This window comes from Taudactylus pleione, unplaced genomic scaffold, assembly GCF_031769625.1.
Source record: "Taudactylus pleione unplaced genomic scaffold, aTauple2 ptg000070l, whole genome shotgun sequence".
NCBI lineage: Eukaryota > Metazoa > Chordata > Amphibia > Anura > Myobatrachidae > Taudactylus > Taudactylus pleione.
In genome coordinates this window covers 8,187,148-8,203,493 of record NW_028284472.1, presented here as the reverse complement: position 1 = coordinate 8,203,493, position 16,346 = coordinate 8,187,148, and the positions used below count along the sequence as shown (strand labels likewise).

Genomic DNA, 16,346 nt, shown 5'->3' with positions numbered 1-16,346 from the left:
CAGTAATATACAAATGGTCACACACACATCTGCCTCTGTTTATACCCTTTCTCCATCACACGGGACAGCACTATAATGACTTCTCCAATGCTGTTCTGACACTCTCAGCCATGTACTCACAGCTGCACCCCCCTCCTTCTATAGCAGGGGCAGAACTATGGGAGGACCATGGAGGTGCCTGCTGCCGGGCTCCAGCTCTGAAGGGGCACCTCCCCCATTGTCCACAACATATTCACCTCACAGGGCTGTAACTATGTACCCGGAGTGTACATAGTTACAGCCCTAATACATAGCTCCCCATCCGGCACCTGAGAAGCCACCTTACACTAGTGGAGAGCTCCGTGTCAGACCGTCAGCTGCTGCCTTCATCTATCTATAGCCTGTCTGCATGCGAATTACTACATTACAGTGTCAGTGGCTATGACGGGGGGGCACCACATTATAACTTGCCTCCGGGCATCTGGGATGAACTTACATTACTGTTCTACAGGGAAGGATCCATACTGCTCCAACATTGACTCTCCCCTTTAATGGCTTCTGGGGACTTTCATGTGTAGGGGACTCTTCTTGCCCCTTAACAATAAAGCTTGGAGAAACCCCCCCCCTCTCATCAACACATTGTATGGTTGCATGCAGTGATGTGCGTTGAGGTCAATGGCTGGTGAGGCACACATGGGGGAGGGTCTGAGTGTCTGGAGCTTGCCTCACCCCCAACTCACGAACTAACCCCTCACTACACTAAGCTTCAGTGTCTATTGATCCTCCTAACTGCATCACAAACTCTCTCTTGTCTTCCTTCCCCTGCTGCTGACTGAGCTCTGATGGGTCTCTGAGAAGTGCACCCCCCTACCCAGTGAGGCATGCCTATTTTGGCTCTATTTATGGGCAGTATTACTAGCCATGGTGTGGCCCCATGCCCAACTCTATAAATAGTGTATGAGAGGTGAGGCTGAGCTCTTGCTGCCTCACCTCTTGTCTCTCCCTGCAATTCTAGGGAGCTCCGCAGATTTGGTCAGTTTTAACTAAAAAATTATTACAATAAACAAAAAAGATGTTATAACTATATATTCTAATAATTTTTATATCAAAACTGTGGAGCATGACAGGAAGTATGATAGGGTAGGAAGTAGGACAGGGGAGGCTCTGCCTAATCTGACAGCATGTCCCTCTCATTGGTTCTGCAGTATAGAGACCTCACTGGGCTGCTCACAGTTCAAACTTCCACATCTTTCTCTTTGTCACTCACAGGCTTTAACTCTCTGGTCTCTTCCAGATCTATTTCCTGGTCTTTCAGGAGGAGTTCAGGAGCTTCATCTCTGCTCCCCTGCTCAAAGATGTCTCCCAAATGGGAAAATGTGTCTCTTCTATAGATTATGTTCCTATGCCCCTTTTCAGTTCCTCCTCTTTGGCCATACACCCTTTTCTCTGCTAATCCCTCCCAGGGTCTCAGGCATGCAGTATTTGCAATAAGCAGCACTATTTAACACTGACAGGGGTGTTATTACTAGAGATGAGCGGTTCGGATTCTGTGGAATCCGAACTGCTCCGAACATTGGGGATCCGAGTCCACCCGAACCCTGTTCGGGTGTTCACCGCCTGACTCGGATCCCCGTTCGGGGCCAAACGGCTGCCTCCTGATGTCGGATTCTCACTAGAGAATCCGACATCAGGTCTCCTCGCGTGTAGGGCAGAGCGCAGTGCGCTCTGCCCTACACAGACACAGACACACAGCCGCCAGCGGCAGCTGTGTGTTTGTCACAGCAGCCAATGAGAGTCACACAGACTCTCATTGGCTGCTGTACGGAGGGAGCCGGCTGGAGCTCACACATGAGCTCCGTCTTCCGGCTCCCTCCGCAGCGTGTGACAGCAGAGCGGACGGCGCGGGAGCGGGGAATCAGGTAAGTTTTATTATTTTTTTTTTTTTACTTGTCAAAGATCCGGGGGCGCTACTGGGGGGGGCTATACTACTGGGGGGGTCTGCTACTGGGGGGGCTATACTACTGGGGGGGTCTGCTACTGGGGGTCCATACTATTGAGGGGCCTGCTACTGTGGGGGGGTCTATACTATTGGGGGGGTCTGCTACTGGGGGGTTCTGCTACTGGGCGCTGGGCGTCCATACTACTGAGGGGCCTGCTACTGGGGGGGGCTATACTACTGGGGGGGGTTTGCTACTGGGGGGGTCTGCTACTGGGGGGGCCATACTACTGAGGGGCCTGCTACTGGGGGGGCCATACTACTGGGGGGGGCTTACTACTACTGGGGGGATACTACTGGGGGGCTTACTACTACTGGGGGGGCCATACTACAGGGGGGGCCATACTACAGGGGGGCTACTACTGGGGCAGCCTACTACTGAGGGGGGCCTGCTACTGGGGGCAGCCTACTACTGGGGGGGCATACTACTGGGGGGGCCATACTACTGGGGGGGCCATACTACTGGGGGGCCATACTACTGGGGGGGCTGCTAATGGGGGGCATACTACTGGGGGGGCCTGCTAAAGGGGGGCATACTACTGGGTGGCATGCTAATGGGGGGCATACTACTGGGGGGGCCTGCTAATGGGGGCATTCTACTGGGGGGCATTCTACTGGGGGCACTGCATAGGGGACCCTACTACTAAGGGGACTGCATAGGGGGCACCACTGCTGGGGGCATTGTGTAAAGAACACAGCTACTGTGGGCATTGTGTAAAAGGGGCACTACTGTGGGCATTGTGTAAAAGGGGCACTACTGTGGGCATTGTGCAAAAGGGGCACTACTGTGTGTCGTAACATAAATAAGAGACACTACTTTATGGTGTAATGTGAGTCAGGCCCTACGTGTGGTGTAATGTGAATAAGATTGTGCACTGTGACTCCTTGGGCCATAGCCCACTTTGTAAACAAGTACTGTGACTCTGCTGGCCGTACCCCACTGGGTGGGTGCACTACTTTTCATTTCTGCCACTGCTGTGTGGCAATGTGTCATAGATGTGCTTTATACTGTGGTGTCTGTGTCGTTGTGCCGCTGCTCTATCGCTTAGGAACCAGTCAGCTCACTGCAACCTTTGGCCAATAATGTTGAAAACAATATTATGAGCTGTTATATGGTCTAAATTGACTGGAAATTAATGTTATTGAGGGTAATAATACTCTAGGAAGAAAAAAAAGACCAATTTATGTGATTTTAGCTTTTTTTGTCAATTTTTGTAAAAAAATCCAAATCCAAATCCAAATCCAAAGCCAGTCACCGCAGTTTGGCAAATCCAAATCCAAATCCAAAGCCGGACGACGAATTAGAACCAAATCCAAATCCGGCAAAAATGGTCCGGCGCACATCCCTAGTTATTACAGTTATAGTTGTATATTGGTAGCACAATGGCACAATGGTTAGTATTGAGCTCTCCCAATGCTGGGACATAGGGCTTCATTCAGAGGCAGCCGTACGGTCTACGACCGCACGGCCGCCTCGATGTTTGTCCAGTGCGCATGCGCACGAGGGAGCCGGCTCCTTCGTGCGCATGCGTGAGACCCGCTATGACCGACAGCGCCGGTCGTAGCGGGTCTCTTTCCAAAGGGGGCGAGCTGTCGATGTTGATTGACAGCTCGCCCCATTTGGAAGGCGGGCCGGGGGGGTGGCAGCCCAAACGGAGACGTTCCCATGGGAATGCCTGCCGCTTGGGGGAGGCCCCACTGACATCACTAGTGATGTCAGTGGAGAGCTTCTGGCTCTGACAGAGCCAGAAGCTCTCCGGTGCTTACGACAAGTGAGACCCTACCCTAGGGTCTCGACGTAAGCCTCGATGGTCGCGATGGTGTATGTCCATCACGACCATCACCCTAGCAGTCATTAGAGCTGTGAGTGTAAACCCACAGCCTAAAGACCGAAACAGAGGCGGGCGGTCAGGATGCAAGCGGCCGCCCAGTTTCTGAGCGACCGCTTGCATCCTCCGACCGCCTCTGAATGAGGGCCCTAGATTTAGTTACAAACAGGGACCATCTCTTTGGAAGGTTTTTCTCTTGTCTGTGGGGTTCCCTCTGCATGTCCTGGTTTTCTCCAAGAGCACCAAATGGTAAGTTAATTGTATGTAGACAAACATGGACCCTGCTGTTGGTATGTTTGTGTGGTAGATAATTTAGGCTGTAAACAGGGGCTGATGTGAATGATTACATATTCTCTGTATAGCGCTGTGTACTACTATATGGTGCTGCTTTGCAAATGATTATAATTAAATAATATCCTCCAAGTGGTTTGCGAAATATAGTCCAATTAACAACTAGAAGCTTTCAGAATAGTTACTGGCTGATATATCACCGCTTTACATCCTATATAATTAAATGTTTCTCATCCTAGGGAACCTACATAATCCCGTTACTGTCATCTGTACTGAGAGACAAGACACAATTTGAGAAACCTAATGAGTTTTACCCAAATCATTTTCTTGATGCCAAAGGAAGTTTTGTAAAGAAAGAGGCGTTTATGCCATTCTCTGCTGGTATGTATTTTATTATACCCCCAAACCATCCCATTTTTTCAGGCACTGTCCAGCTGTCCTACCCATAGGCCGCATTGTCCCATGTGGGGATTAGGAAAACATTTGCATCCAAACATTTCATGTGCATGGTTCCGAAACAGATGCGGGGAAGAGTCTGAGGAAAACCCAGCAGTTAGGAGAGAGCTGGGCATGTCCCCAAAGTGATGCAAACAAGGTGTGATGTTCTGCAATGCCCCTTACCATGAGGCCACATCCCATTAACGGGCATGCACCTAAGGCAAGCGCAGAGGGTTCATTTTTCCTGATGATTATGGAGAGCGCTACTGCGCATTCCTCTATATTGCTTCATTTAATGGAACATTCTCCTATAAGATGTTAGTACTGTCATGTGTGGTGTCAACTTATTCACTGTGTTTTGAGATCTGCAGTGGTACACAAACATGTATACTACTCAGCTCCACCAGAACCCAAAATACCTGTGAGTCATGTGATTCTGCCTTACATATATGACCGATTGGTCATATGTAAGCTCCTCAACACCTCTGATGTATGTTCTGCTCCATCAGCACTGTATGTGTATCAAAATTTTCAGTACAGCTGTACTATCACTGAGCACAGCAATAAACACTGATTGCTAGTTACATCTATCCACCTGGTGTGTCTACTAACTATTATTCACTGGTGTCTAATAATAACATCTAGTATACACATATCAATAGGTTATGAGCCTGGGCACCCAGACACTTCAGACCCCATAGAACACTACATTACGAACACTAACCAGAATGTGTTGCTAAACGATGATGGGCTTAATTAAACGTAAAGGCTTTTTTTGGGTGGAAGCAGTATCTACAGCAGAGTATCAGTAGAATTGTGCTTCCACAGTTGCCCTGGAAGAGAAAACAACAACAGAGGCGTGGTCTAGAAGAAATCCAAGTATCAAACATCTCAAAGTCTTTGGGTGCTTTGCGTATGTACACATCACCAAGGAGAAAAAACATAAGCTAGATCCCAAATCCATGAAGTGCATTTTGTTTAGATAATGCCAAATGGACAAAGGATACAGACTGTGGGACTCCAAAACATGAAGCTAATAAAGTCAAGAGATGTTACAGCATATTCCAAAAAACACCACCATTTAAAACAAAGTTGGAATAGGAATTGCAGTACAAGAATGTGTCACTGGATATGCCAGCAGCTGAAGACAGGCTTGAAAAAGACTACCAGTATGAACGTCCAACCACAGGAAATTACTTCTATAACATTACATAGTGGAAAACCACCCAATTTGTACTATGAGGAGTTTGAAAATATCACATTCTGTGAACCTCAAGTATTCCAAAATCAAGAAATGACTGGTATGAGTGGGAATCAGAAATAGACAAGGGGATGACATGACTTAATAACAACACATGGACTTTAGTTGAGACACTAAGTCACCGCAATACCATTAAAAAAAATAAGCAGATGGGACTATTGCATGTTACAAAGTTTGTCTTGTTGCAAAAGGCTATACCAGAAATCTGGTGTTGACTATGGTGAAGCTTACTCTCCAATAGCAAGATACAGTACACTACAGCTGGTGATTGCTATATCTACCTTGTACAACAAGCTGCTATACCAGTTAGACTTTGACTTAAATGGAGAACATGGAACCTCCAGAGCAATACTGCAAAAACATGATCCAAGAAGGAGATGTCTGTCTCTTACAGAAAGCTCTATATGGTTTAAAGCAAATAGGTCATTGTTGGTACATCCTACTAGATGCTGTACTACAAGAAATGGACATTGTGCATTCAAAGACTGATCATTGTCTCTACAACAGATACATGCTGTAGGAGAGAAACTCTTCATTATCATTGTGTATATGGATAAAGTATTACTAGCAGGCCAAGAACAGTACATCACGGAGGTCAATCAGCTATTAGGACAAAAGTTCAAGATGAAAGACTTAAATCCTGTACACTGTTTGCTAGGCCTAAGGTTCAACCAAGATCAAGAGAAAGAGATCATATCCATTGATTAGAAAACTTACATTGAAAATATACTTACAAAGTATGTCATGTCAGATGCTAATAAAAAACACTCCTATTGACAAAACCATGTAACTAACTAAGCCATGTCACCAATGAATGCAGAGTAAGCAGAGATAATGAAGAAAATTCCTTTTCAAAACACTATTGGGCATTTAATGTACTGTATGCAAGTATTGGTACTCTCCCCGACATCATGCACGCAGTAAGCAGAGCAAGACAATTTGCTACTAATCCTGGGAAACAGAACTGGAAAGCAGTCAAAACATTTCTAAGATACCTAAAAAGAACATTATCCTTGAATTTGAAACTTACCATGTCTGAAATTCTACATTCAAATTGTTCTGTGATGCCGAAGAGTGAACAGATGAATATGATTGCCATTCCTATACAGTATATCTATTTCTACTAGCAGGTGCAGCAATAAGCTGGTCAAGTAGAAAACATCTCCACGGTTGTCCTACATACCACTGAGGCAGAATATATGGCCCTAACAGAATCACTTATAGTAACAAAAAAAAAGGAGAAAAAAGAAAGAGACTGTGTGTGGGGGCACACTTCTAGGGAGAAAATTCAGTTAAAACTTAACTTTTAATATATAATACTAATAAAAAGGAGTTAATGATTGAAAATTCTAAAATACTAAATCAACTATGGTTGATCACTGCTGCAGAAAGCGAAAATATTAACTAAGTCAATTCATCAAACAGTATCATACTGTAAATCTTGCTGCCGGTAACAAGGAATGCTCTCTAGATAATCAAAAATGTAATCTGGAAAAATTCCTGTATAATATATATCTCCCACCCGACCTGCTATTATATACCTTATTGAACTGATATATTGTATTAGGTATATGCTCCTTCCAAAATGTTTTATATTAAATGCATGTATCTCCACATTAAGATGTTATAAGCGTACTAGTAAAAACATAGGTAGATTATCCACATGTTGGAAAGTCATGCTGACTCAAAATGTAGACATAACATAGATGAATACATGAAACTTCACTGTTCTCTCCCATATGACAATAAGAAATAAGAAAGGCACGAAAAACAGAGAAATGAAAAGAGAAAGAAAAATAATGAGAAGGCACACAGATGTTCACAAAATATACACATATTTCCAGGTGCTATCTTCTCGGAATATAAGGGTAATAATCCACACATTAACATAAATATTGTATACCTGCAAAAAATAAGCTTATAAACAGGTATACATGATCTATACAAATTAAACTAATACATGTTAAAATAATCCATGACCAATATGTATGCAATATGTAAAGCCAGTTTTTTACTGGTTTTGCAATCACTATATTAGGGTGTTGTCAATTATAGGATAATTGTTCCCAGTTACTATAAGGGGTGCACCCATGGTATATTTTTTTGTTAATATCAGTTGAATTACTGTCTCTGCAGATATTATGCATTGATCTGATGGTTTTGAGGTCATGGATTATTTTAACATGTATTAGTTCGATTTGTATAGATCATGTATACCTGTTTATAAGCTTATTTTTTGCAGGTATACAATATTTATGTTAATGTGTGGATTATTACCCTTATATTCCGAGAAGATAGCACCTGGAAATATGTGTATATTTTGTGAACATCTGTGTGCCTTCTCTTTATTTTTCTTTCTCTTTTCATTTCTCTGTTTTTCGTGCCTTTCTTATTTCTTATTGTCATATGGGAGAGAACAGTGAAGTTTCATGTATTTATCTATGTTATGTCTACATTTTGAGTCAGCATGACTTTCCAACATGTGGATAATCTACCTATGTTTTTACTAGTAGGCTTATAACATCTTAATGTGGAGATACATGCATTTAATATAAAACATTTTGGAAGGTGCATATACCTAATACTAGGGGTGAGCGGGTTCGGATTTCTGAAATCCGAACCCCCCCAAGCCCCCCCGATCCGAGTCAGGCTCGACTTTTCCCGCCTGACTCGGATCTGAAATCGAGGCAAAACGTCATCATCCCGCCTTCCGAGTCTCGCGGGTTTTGGATCCTATATAAGGTACCCGCGTCGGCGCCATTTTCTCACTCGGCTGTGGACAGTGAAGAGGGAGTGTGGGAGTTAGGGCTGTGTAGTGTAGTGTAGTGTAGTGCTGCTGTTGTCCACTACTTCAAAGTCCATAGGGGCTGGCTGTGTTGTGCTGTGCTGCTGTTGTTAATAGGGGCTGTGTCCACTACTTCAAAGTCCATAGGGGCTGGCTGGACTGTGTTGTGCAGTCAGTTCTCCATAGGGGCTGTGTCCACGCCAAAGTCCTGTGCAGTGTCCCAGTCCTAAAGGGGTGCTGTAGTGTTGTCCAGGGGGTGCTCTGTCCATCAGGGGTGCTCCCCCCAAGTGCTAAAAAAAAAAAATATTTTCTGTGTTTGTGAATTGTGTGCGCAGTAGCCGCACGTGCATCAACAAAGTAGTGCCAAGCGTGCGCCTGTGTCATAAGTAAAGGGCCGGCTGGCTTGACCGTTAAAGGGTGCTGTAACCCCCGAAAGTACACGCCAGTCCAAACCAAAAAAAAAATTATTTTCTGTGTTTGTGAATTGTGTGCGCAGTAGCCGCACGTGCATCAACAAAGAAGTGCCAAGCGTGCGCCTGTGTCATAAGTAAAGGGCCGGCTGGCTTGACCGTTAAAGGGTGCTGTAACCCCCGAAAGTACACTCCAGTCCAAACCAAAAAAAAAATTATTTTCTGTGTTTGTGAATTGTGTGCGCAGTAGCCGCACGTGCATCAACAAAGTAGTGCCAAGCGTGCGCCTCTGTCATAAGTAAAGGACCGGCTGGCTTGACCGTTAAAGGGTGCTGTAACCCCCGAAAGTACACTCCAGTCCAAACCAAAAAAAAATTATTTTCTGTGTTTGTGAATTGTGTGCGCAGTAGCCGCACGTGCATCAACAAAGTAGTGCCAAGCGTGCGCCTGTGTCATAAGTAAAGGGCCGGCTGGCTTGACCGTTAAAGGGTTCTGTAACCCCCAAAGTACACTCCAAACCAAAAATATATATATTTTCTGTGTTTGTGACTTGTGTGCACTGTGGCTGCACGTGCATCAACAAAGGAGCAGCGCCAAGCGTGCGCCTGTGTCCCATAAGTAAAGAGCCGGCTGGCTCATTTCTTAAAGGGTGGTGTAACCCACAAAGTGCACTACTCTCCAGCAAAAATAAAAAAATATTTTCTGTGTTTGTGTGCGCTTTAGATGCACGTATATATATCAATATAACATAAATGGAGGACGAAACTTTCTCCGATAAAAATAAAATAGGGAAAGATCAAGAAACACTTCCTCCTAGTGCTGTTGCTGCTGCTGGGAGTTGTTCATCATCCCAGAGAGGAAGTAGGAACATCACTACTTTTACTAAACAATTGACCCTCCAACAGTCCCTAGCGATGAGGATGAAGTACGACAGCAGTCATCCTGAAGCAAAACGTATAACTGAGGCCTTGACTGCTATGTTGGTGTTAGACGTGCATCCGGTGTCCGCCATTAGTGCAGTGGGATTTAGACAATTGATGGAGGTAGTGTTTCCTCGGTTCCAAATCCCATCTAGATTCCACCTGCATCCTCAAAGCAGCAGCGACAAGCATGCATCTGTCTGTTAAAGGGTGGTGACACCCTCAAAGTGTGCTACACAAACAATTAAAATATTGTTCTTTTTTTTCTGTCTTTGTGAAATGTGTGGGCTGTAGCCGCACCTGCATCCTTAAAGCAGCAGCGACAAGCGTGCGTCTGTCTGTTAAAGGGTGGTGACACCCTCAAAGTGTGCTACACAAACAATTAAAATATTGTTCTTTTTTTTCTGTCTTTGTGAATTGTGTGGGCTGTAGCCGCACTTGCATCCTCAAAGCAGCAGCGACAAGCGTGCGTCTGTCTGTTAAAGGGTGTTGTAACTCTCAAAGTGCTCCAAAAAATAAAAAAATTTTTTTTATGTGTTTGTGACTTGTGTGCAATGTAGCCGCACTTGCATCCTCAAAGCAGCAGTGACAAGCGTGCGTCTTTCTGTTAAAGGGTGGTGACACCCTCAAAGTGTGCTACACAAACAATAAAAATATTCTTCTTCTTTCTTCTGTCTTTGTGAAATGTGTGGGCTGTAGCCGCACCTGCATCCTTAAAGCAGCAGCGACAAGCATGCGTCTGTCTGTTAAAAGGTGGTGACACCCTCAAAGTGTGCTACACAAACAATTAAAATATTGTTCTTTTTTTTCGGTCTTTGTGAAATGTGTGGGCTGTAGCCGCACCTGCATCCTTAAAGCAGCAGCGACAAGCGTGCGTCTGTCTGTTAAAGGGTGGTGTAACTCTCAAAGTGCTCCAAAAAATAAAAAACAATTTTTTTAATGTGTTTGTGACTTGTGTGCGATGTAGCCGCACTTGCATCCTCAAAGCAGCAGCGACAAGCGTGCGTCTGTCTGTTAAAGGGTGGTGACACCCTCAAAGTGTGCTACACAAACAATAAAAATATTCTTCTTTTTTCTGTCTTTGTGAATTGTGTGGGCTGTAGCCGCACCTGCATCCTTAAAGCAGCAGCGACAAGCGTGCGTCTGTCTGTTAAAGGGTGGTGACTCCCTCAAAGTGTGCTACACAAACAATTAAAATATTGTTCTTTTTTTTTCGGTCTTTGTGAAATGTGTGGGCTGTAGCCGCACCTGCATCCTTAAAGCAGCAGCGACAAGCGTGCGTCTGTCTGTTAAAGGGTGGTGTAACTCTCAAAGTGCTCCAAAAAATAAAAAACAATTTTTTTAATGTGTTTGTGACTTGTGTGCGATGTAGCCGCACTTGCATCCTCAAAGCAGCAGCGACAAGCGTGCGTCTGTCTGTTAAAGGGTGGTGACACCCTCAAAGTGTGCTACACAAACAATAAAAATATTCTTCTTTTTTTCTGTCTTTGTGAATTGTGTGGGCTGTAGCCGCACCTGCATCCTCAAAGCAGCAGCGACAAGCGTGCGTCTGTCTGTTAAAGGGTGGTGACACCCTCAAAGTGTGCTACACAAACAATTAAAATATTTTTTTTTTTTTTTCGGTCTTTGTGAAATGTGTGGGCTGTAGCCGCACCTGCATCCTTAAAGCAGCAGCGACAAGCGTGCGTCTGTCTGTTAAAGGGTGGTGTAACTCTCAAAGTGCTCCAAAAAATAAAAAACTATTTTTTTTCTGTCTTTGTGAATTGTGTGGGCTGTAGCCGCACTTGCATCCTCAAAGCAGCAGCGACAAGCGTGCGTCTGTCTGTTAAAGGGTGGTGACACCCTCAAAGTGTGCTACACAAACAATAAAAATATTCTTTTTTCTGTCTTTGTGAATTGTGTGGGCTGTAGCCGCACCTGCATCCTTAAAGCAGCAGCGACAAGCGTGCGTCTGTCTGTTAAAGGGTGGTGACTCCCTCAAAGTGTGCTACACAAACAATTAAAATATTGTTCTTTTTTTTTTCGGTCTTTGTGAAATGTGTGGGCTGTAGCCGCACCTGCATCCTTAAACCAGCAGCGACAAGCGTGCGTCTGTCTGTTAAAGGGTGGTGTAACTCTCAAAGTGCTCCAAAAAATAAAAAACAATTTTTTTAATGTGTTTGTGACTTGTGTGCGATGTAGCCGCACTTGCATCCTCAAAGCAGCAGCGACAAGTGTGCGTCTGTCTGTTAAAGGGTGGTGACACCCTCAAAGTGTGCTACACAAACAATAAAAATATTCTTCTTTTTTTCTGTCTTTGTGAATTGTGTGGGCTGTAGCCGCACCTGCATCCTCAAAGCAGCAGCGACAAGCGTGCGTCTGTCTGTTAAAGGGTGGTGACACCCTCAAAGTGTGCTACACAAACAATTAAAATATTGTTCTTTTTTTTTCGGTCTTTGTGAAATGTGTGGGCTGTAGCCGCACCTGCATCCTTAAAGCAGCAGCGACAAGCGTGCGTCTGTCTGTTAAAGGGTGGTGTAACTCTCAAAGTGCTCCAAAAAATAAAAAACTATTTTTTTTCTGTCTTTGTGAATTGTGTGGGCTGTAGCCGCACCTGCATCCTTAAAGCAGCAGCGACAAGCGTGCGTCTGTCTGTTAAAGGGTGGTGACACCCTCAAAGTGTGCTACACAAACAATTAAAATATTGTTCTTTTTTTTTCGGTCTTTGTGAAATGTGTGGGCTGTAGCCACACCTGCATCCTTAAAGCAGCAGCGACAAGCGTGCATCTGTCTGTTAAAGGGTGGTGACACCCTCAAAGTGTGCTACACAAACAATAAAAATATTCTTCTTCTTTTTTCTGTCTTTGTGAATTGTGTGGGCTGTAGCCGCACTTGCATCCTCAAAGCAGCAGCGACAAGCGTGCGTCTGTCTGTTAAAGGGTGGTGTAACCCTCAAAGTGCGCTCCACAAACAATAAAAATATTCTTCTTTTTTTTTCTGTCTTTGTGAATTGTGTGGGCTGTAGCTGCACTTGCATCCTCAAAGCAGCAGCGACAAGCGTGCGTCTGTCTGTTAAAGGATTACATCGGTGACAGCATCCAAGTAGGCATGTCAGACAGTCCGTACCTGTACTGGCAGGAAAAAGAAGCAATTTGGAGGTCCCTGTACAAACTGGCTCTATTTTACCTGAGTTGCCCCCCCCTCCAGTGTGTACTCCGAAAGAGTGTTTAGTGCAGCCGGGAACCTTGTCAGCGAAAGGCGTAGGAGGTTGCTTCCACAAAATGTGGAGAAGATGATGTTCATAAAATGAATTATCAACTCTTCCAGGGAGACCAGCCTCCAGAACGTACAGAGGGACCTGTGGTTGTGGATTCCAGTGGGGACGAATTAATACTCTGTGAGGATGAGGATGTACACAACACTGAAGAGAGTGAGGAATCGGTGGATGAGGACGACATCTTGCCTCCGTAGAGCCAGTTTGTGCAGGGACAGATTAATTGCCAGCTTGTTTTGTGGGGGCCCAAACGAACCAATAATTTCAGCCACAGTCGTGTGGCAGACCCTGGCGCTGAAATGTTTGGTTTGTTAAAGTGTGCATGTCCTGTTTATACAACATAAGGGTGGGTGGGAGGACCCAAGGACAATTCCATCTTGCACCTCTTTTTTTTCTTTGCATTATGTATAGTTTGGGGCCTAGTTTTTCAAACTGCCATCCTGTCTGCCACTGCAGTGCCACTCCTAGATGGACCACGTGTTTGTGCCGCCCACTCGTATCTCTTAGCATAGTCATCCAGCTACCTCGGTGCAACCTTTTGGACATAAAAACACTATTGTGAGGTGTGAGGTGTTCAGAATAGACTGGAAATGAGTGGAAATTAAGGTTATTGAGGTTAATAATAGCATAGGAGCAGAAAAACCCACAAATTCTGTGATTTTAGCTGTTTTTATGCTTTTTTAAAAAAAAATACAGATCCAAAACACAAAACCCAGAACCCAAAACACGGAAGGGTGGTTTTGGCAAAACCAATCCAGATCCAAAACACGAAGAAAGATCCAGATCCAAAACCAAAACACAAAACACGAAAAGTGGCCGGTGCACACCCCTTCCTAATACAATATATCAGTTCAATAAGGTATATAATAGCAGGTCGGGTGGGAGATATATATATTATACAGGAAATTTTTCCAGATTACATTTTTGATTATCTAGAGAGCATTCCTTGTTACCGGCAGCAAGATTACAGTATGATACTGTTTGATGAATTGACTTAGTTAATATTTTCGCTTTCTGCAGCAGTGATCAACCATAGTTGATTTTGTATTTTAGAATTTTCAATCATTAACTCCTTTTTATTAGTATTATATATTAAAAGTTAAGTTAAGATTTAACTGAATTTTCTCCCTATAAGTGTGCCCCCACACAGAGTCTCTTTCTTTTTTCTCCTTTTTTTCATTACTATAATGAATATACATGGCTCTGGGGAGCACGACTGACCAAACAGGATTGCCACCAACAAAAAAAATGTTATATGGTGGTTCTGTTCTAATTCTAATTCTTAGTAAATTTTTGGTTAGTATTGGGAGAACTCAAAACTCATATTTAGGTGAATGTTTGAATTGCCCTGTGTTTTCTCCTCTGTGCGGACTTGCCTAAAAATTCCTTTTTGTACACTAACAGAATCAAGCAAGGAAGCTCTACACCTTAAAGAAACTTTTTGTGATTTAAGTCTTATAAGCAAAAATGACACCATCAGCATGGAGTGTGAAAACAAAGGTTCAATTTATCTATCCTATACCACCAAGCACCATGAATGATCCAAGCACATATAGATCTGATGGGATGCAGTCAGGAAGCCAACGGTCAAAAACCGCCGGCTTCCCGACTGTCATATCCCTTTAGGGTACTAATGACAGGCGTCGAAATGCCCGATGCCTGTCATTAGACCTACGAAATGCCCGATGCCCGGCATACCTAACGAAGGTAAGCCGGGCGCGGACAGCCATGGGGGAAGGGGGCGGGAGGGTTAGGTTTCAGGGCTCCCGGGGGTCTTAGGGTTAGGCACCTGTTGATATACTGTTGTTAATCTACTTGAAGATGAGTGGACTGGAATAAACTTGAATGTGATGATATGTTATTATTCGTATAACCCTGAATTTTATTTTCAGGTTTTTGCAAAGACCAAAATTATATGTTTTTGTAACAGGGAGAGAGCGTACAGCAGGGGGAGGTGTTGATGTATGGAGTACTCTACTGTGCCAGCCACTACATCCTTTTTTTTTCTGTCAATTGTTACGTTTACGATTTACAATATTAATTTTGTCAGATACAATAAGAGAATGAAGATTTTCTTTTTTTTAAATACATTTCAAATATATTCAGGAGGATTCCATTAAATATCTTACTATATCATTACACAAAATGAAAGTTTAGAGATTGCTTACAGATATTTAATTACCAAACTAACATTTATTCATTAAAAAATATATATCTTTTCAAAATGATTCCATGTAACGATTGTCGTTTATTCTGTTTAGGCCGTAGAGTCTGCGTTGGAGAGAATCTCGCAAGGATGGAGCTTTTCATCTTCTTTGCAAGCCTATTACAGAAATTCACATTCCGCTCACCCCCCGGCGTCAGTCATGTGGATCTGACCCGTGGAGTTGGGTTTACAATTGCACCAAAGAAGGGTTTGATAAGTGCTGTGCCCCGTTTTTAAAATCTAGACTAAGGGAATGTAAATTTTCATTGATATTATATATACAATACAATCACATCACTGATCACTGACACTTTAAATATTCATTATAACATCAATATTTAGAAATCAATTGGCTGCACGTTTCACACATAACAGATGCCCGGGGTCACTGGTGCACCGATCACCGGAGGTAAGCGCAAGCTAAGCGGGGGGTGCGTCGCGGGGTGGTTACGAGGGGGGTGGTTGCGGTAGCCGGCAGCAGTGGATGTGTAGACACAGTCTCCCAGTATTTTTTCCCAAAAAAATTCACAAAAAAGTGTACGGATGGGATTCACAGGGACAGAACTTTATCACAAGCTCTGTCCCTGCATGTGATTTCTGATAAGTTCCGGTGATATTTAGTCAGAAATATCACACTGTAATCGCATTTTAAATGCGGATTGTAGTAAATATAGGCCCCACAGTCCCACAGAATTATTTTAGTAATTTACTAGTGTAAAAAATACATACATTATACATACAAGATATTCAAAACCTTAAAATACACATAATGCAAGAAGTTCCTCCTAGATGTCCAGTGTGAGGAGTTTGGACTTATATACAATAATGTCTACAAATTCAGAAAAATACTTGTTGTCCTGATCAAACAATAAACAATTTACTATTTCCCCATATAGGATATACAGTATATTGGTTAGTACATTAACACTGAATTTCCCAGGGTGACTAACCCTTACTCTGTAATATAGTGTTCAGTAT

General features: G+C 43.6%; 1 protein-coding gene across 1 annotated transcript in view; it reads left to right on the top strand.

The window, feature by feature from the left end:
• The window catches only part of LOC148533736 (cytochrome P450 2K4-like), a 54,798-nt gene extending 39,193 nt beyond the window's left edge, over positions 1 to 15,605 (top strand). The window contains exons 8-9 of the mRNA XM_088467325.1: positions 4,335 to 4,476; positions 15,424 to 15,605. Of these exons, the coding sequence (XP_088323451.1) occupies positions 4,335 to 4,476; positions 15,424 to 15,605 (324 nt within the window). The remainder of the gene's footprint in view (positions 1 to 4,334; positions 4,477 to 15,423) is intronic.
• Positions 15,606 to 16,346: the final 741 nt, after the last annotated feature.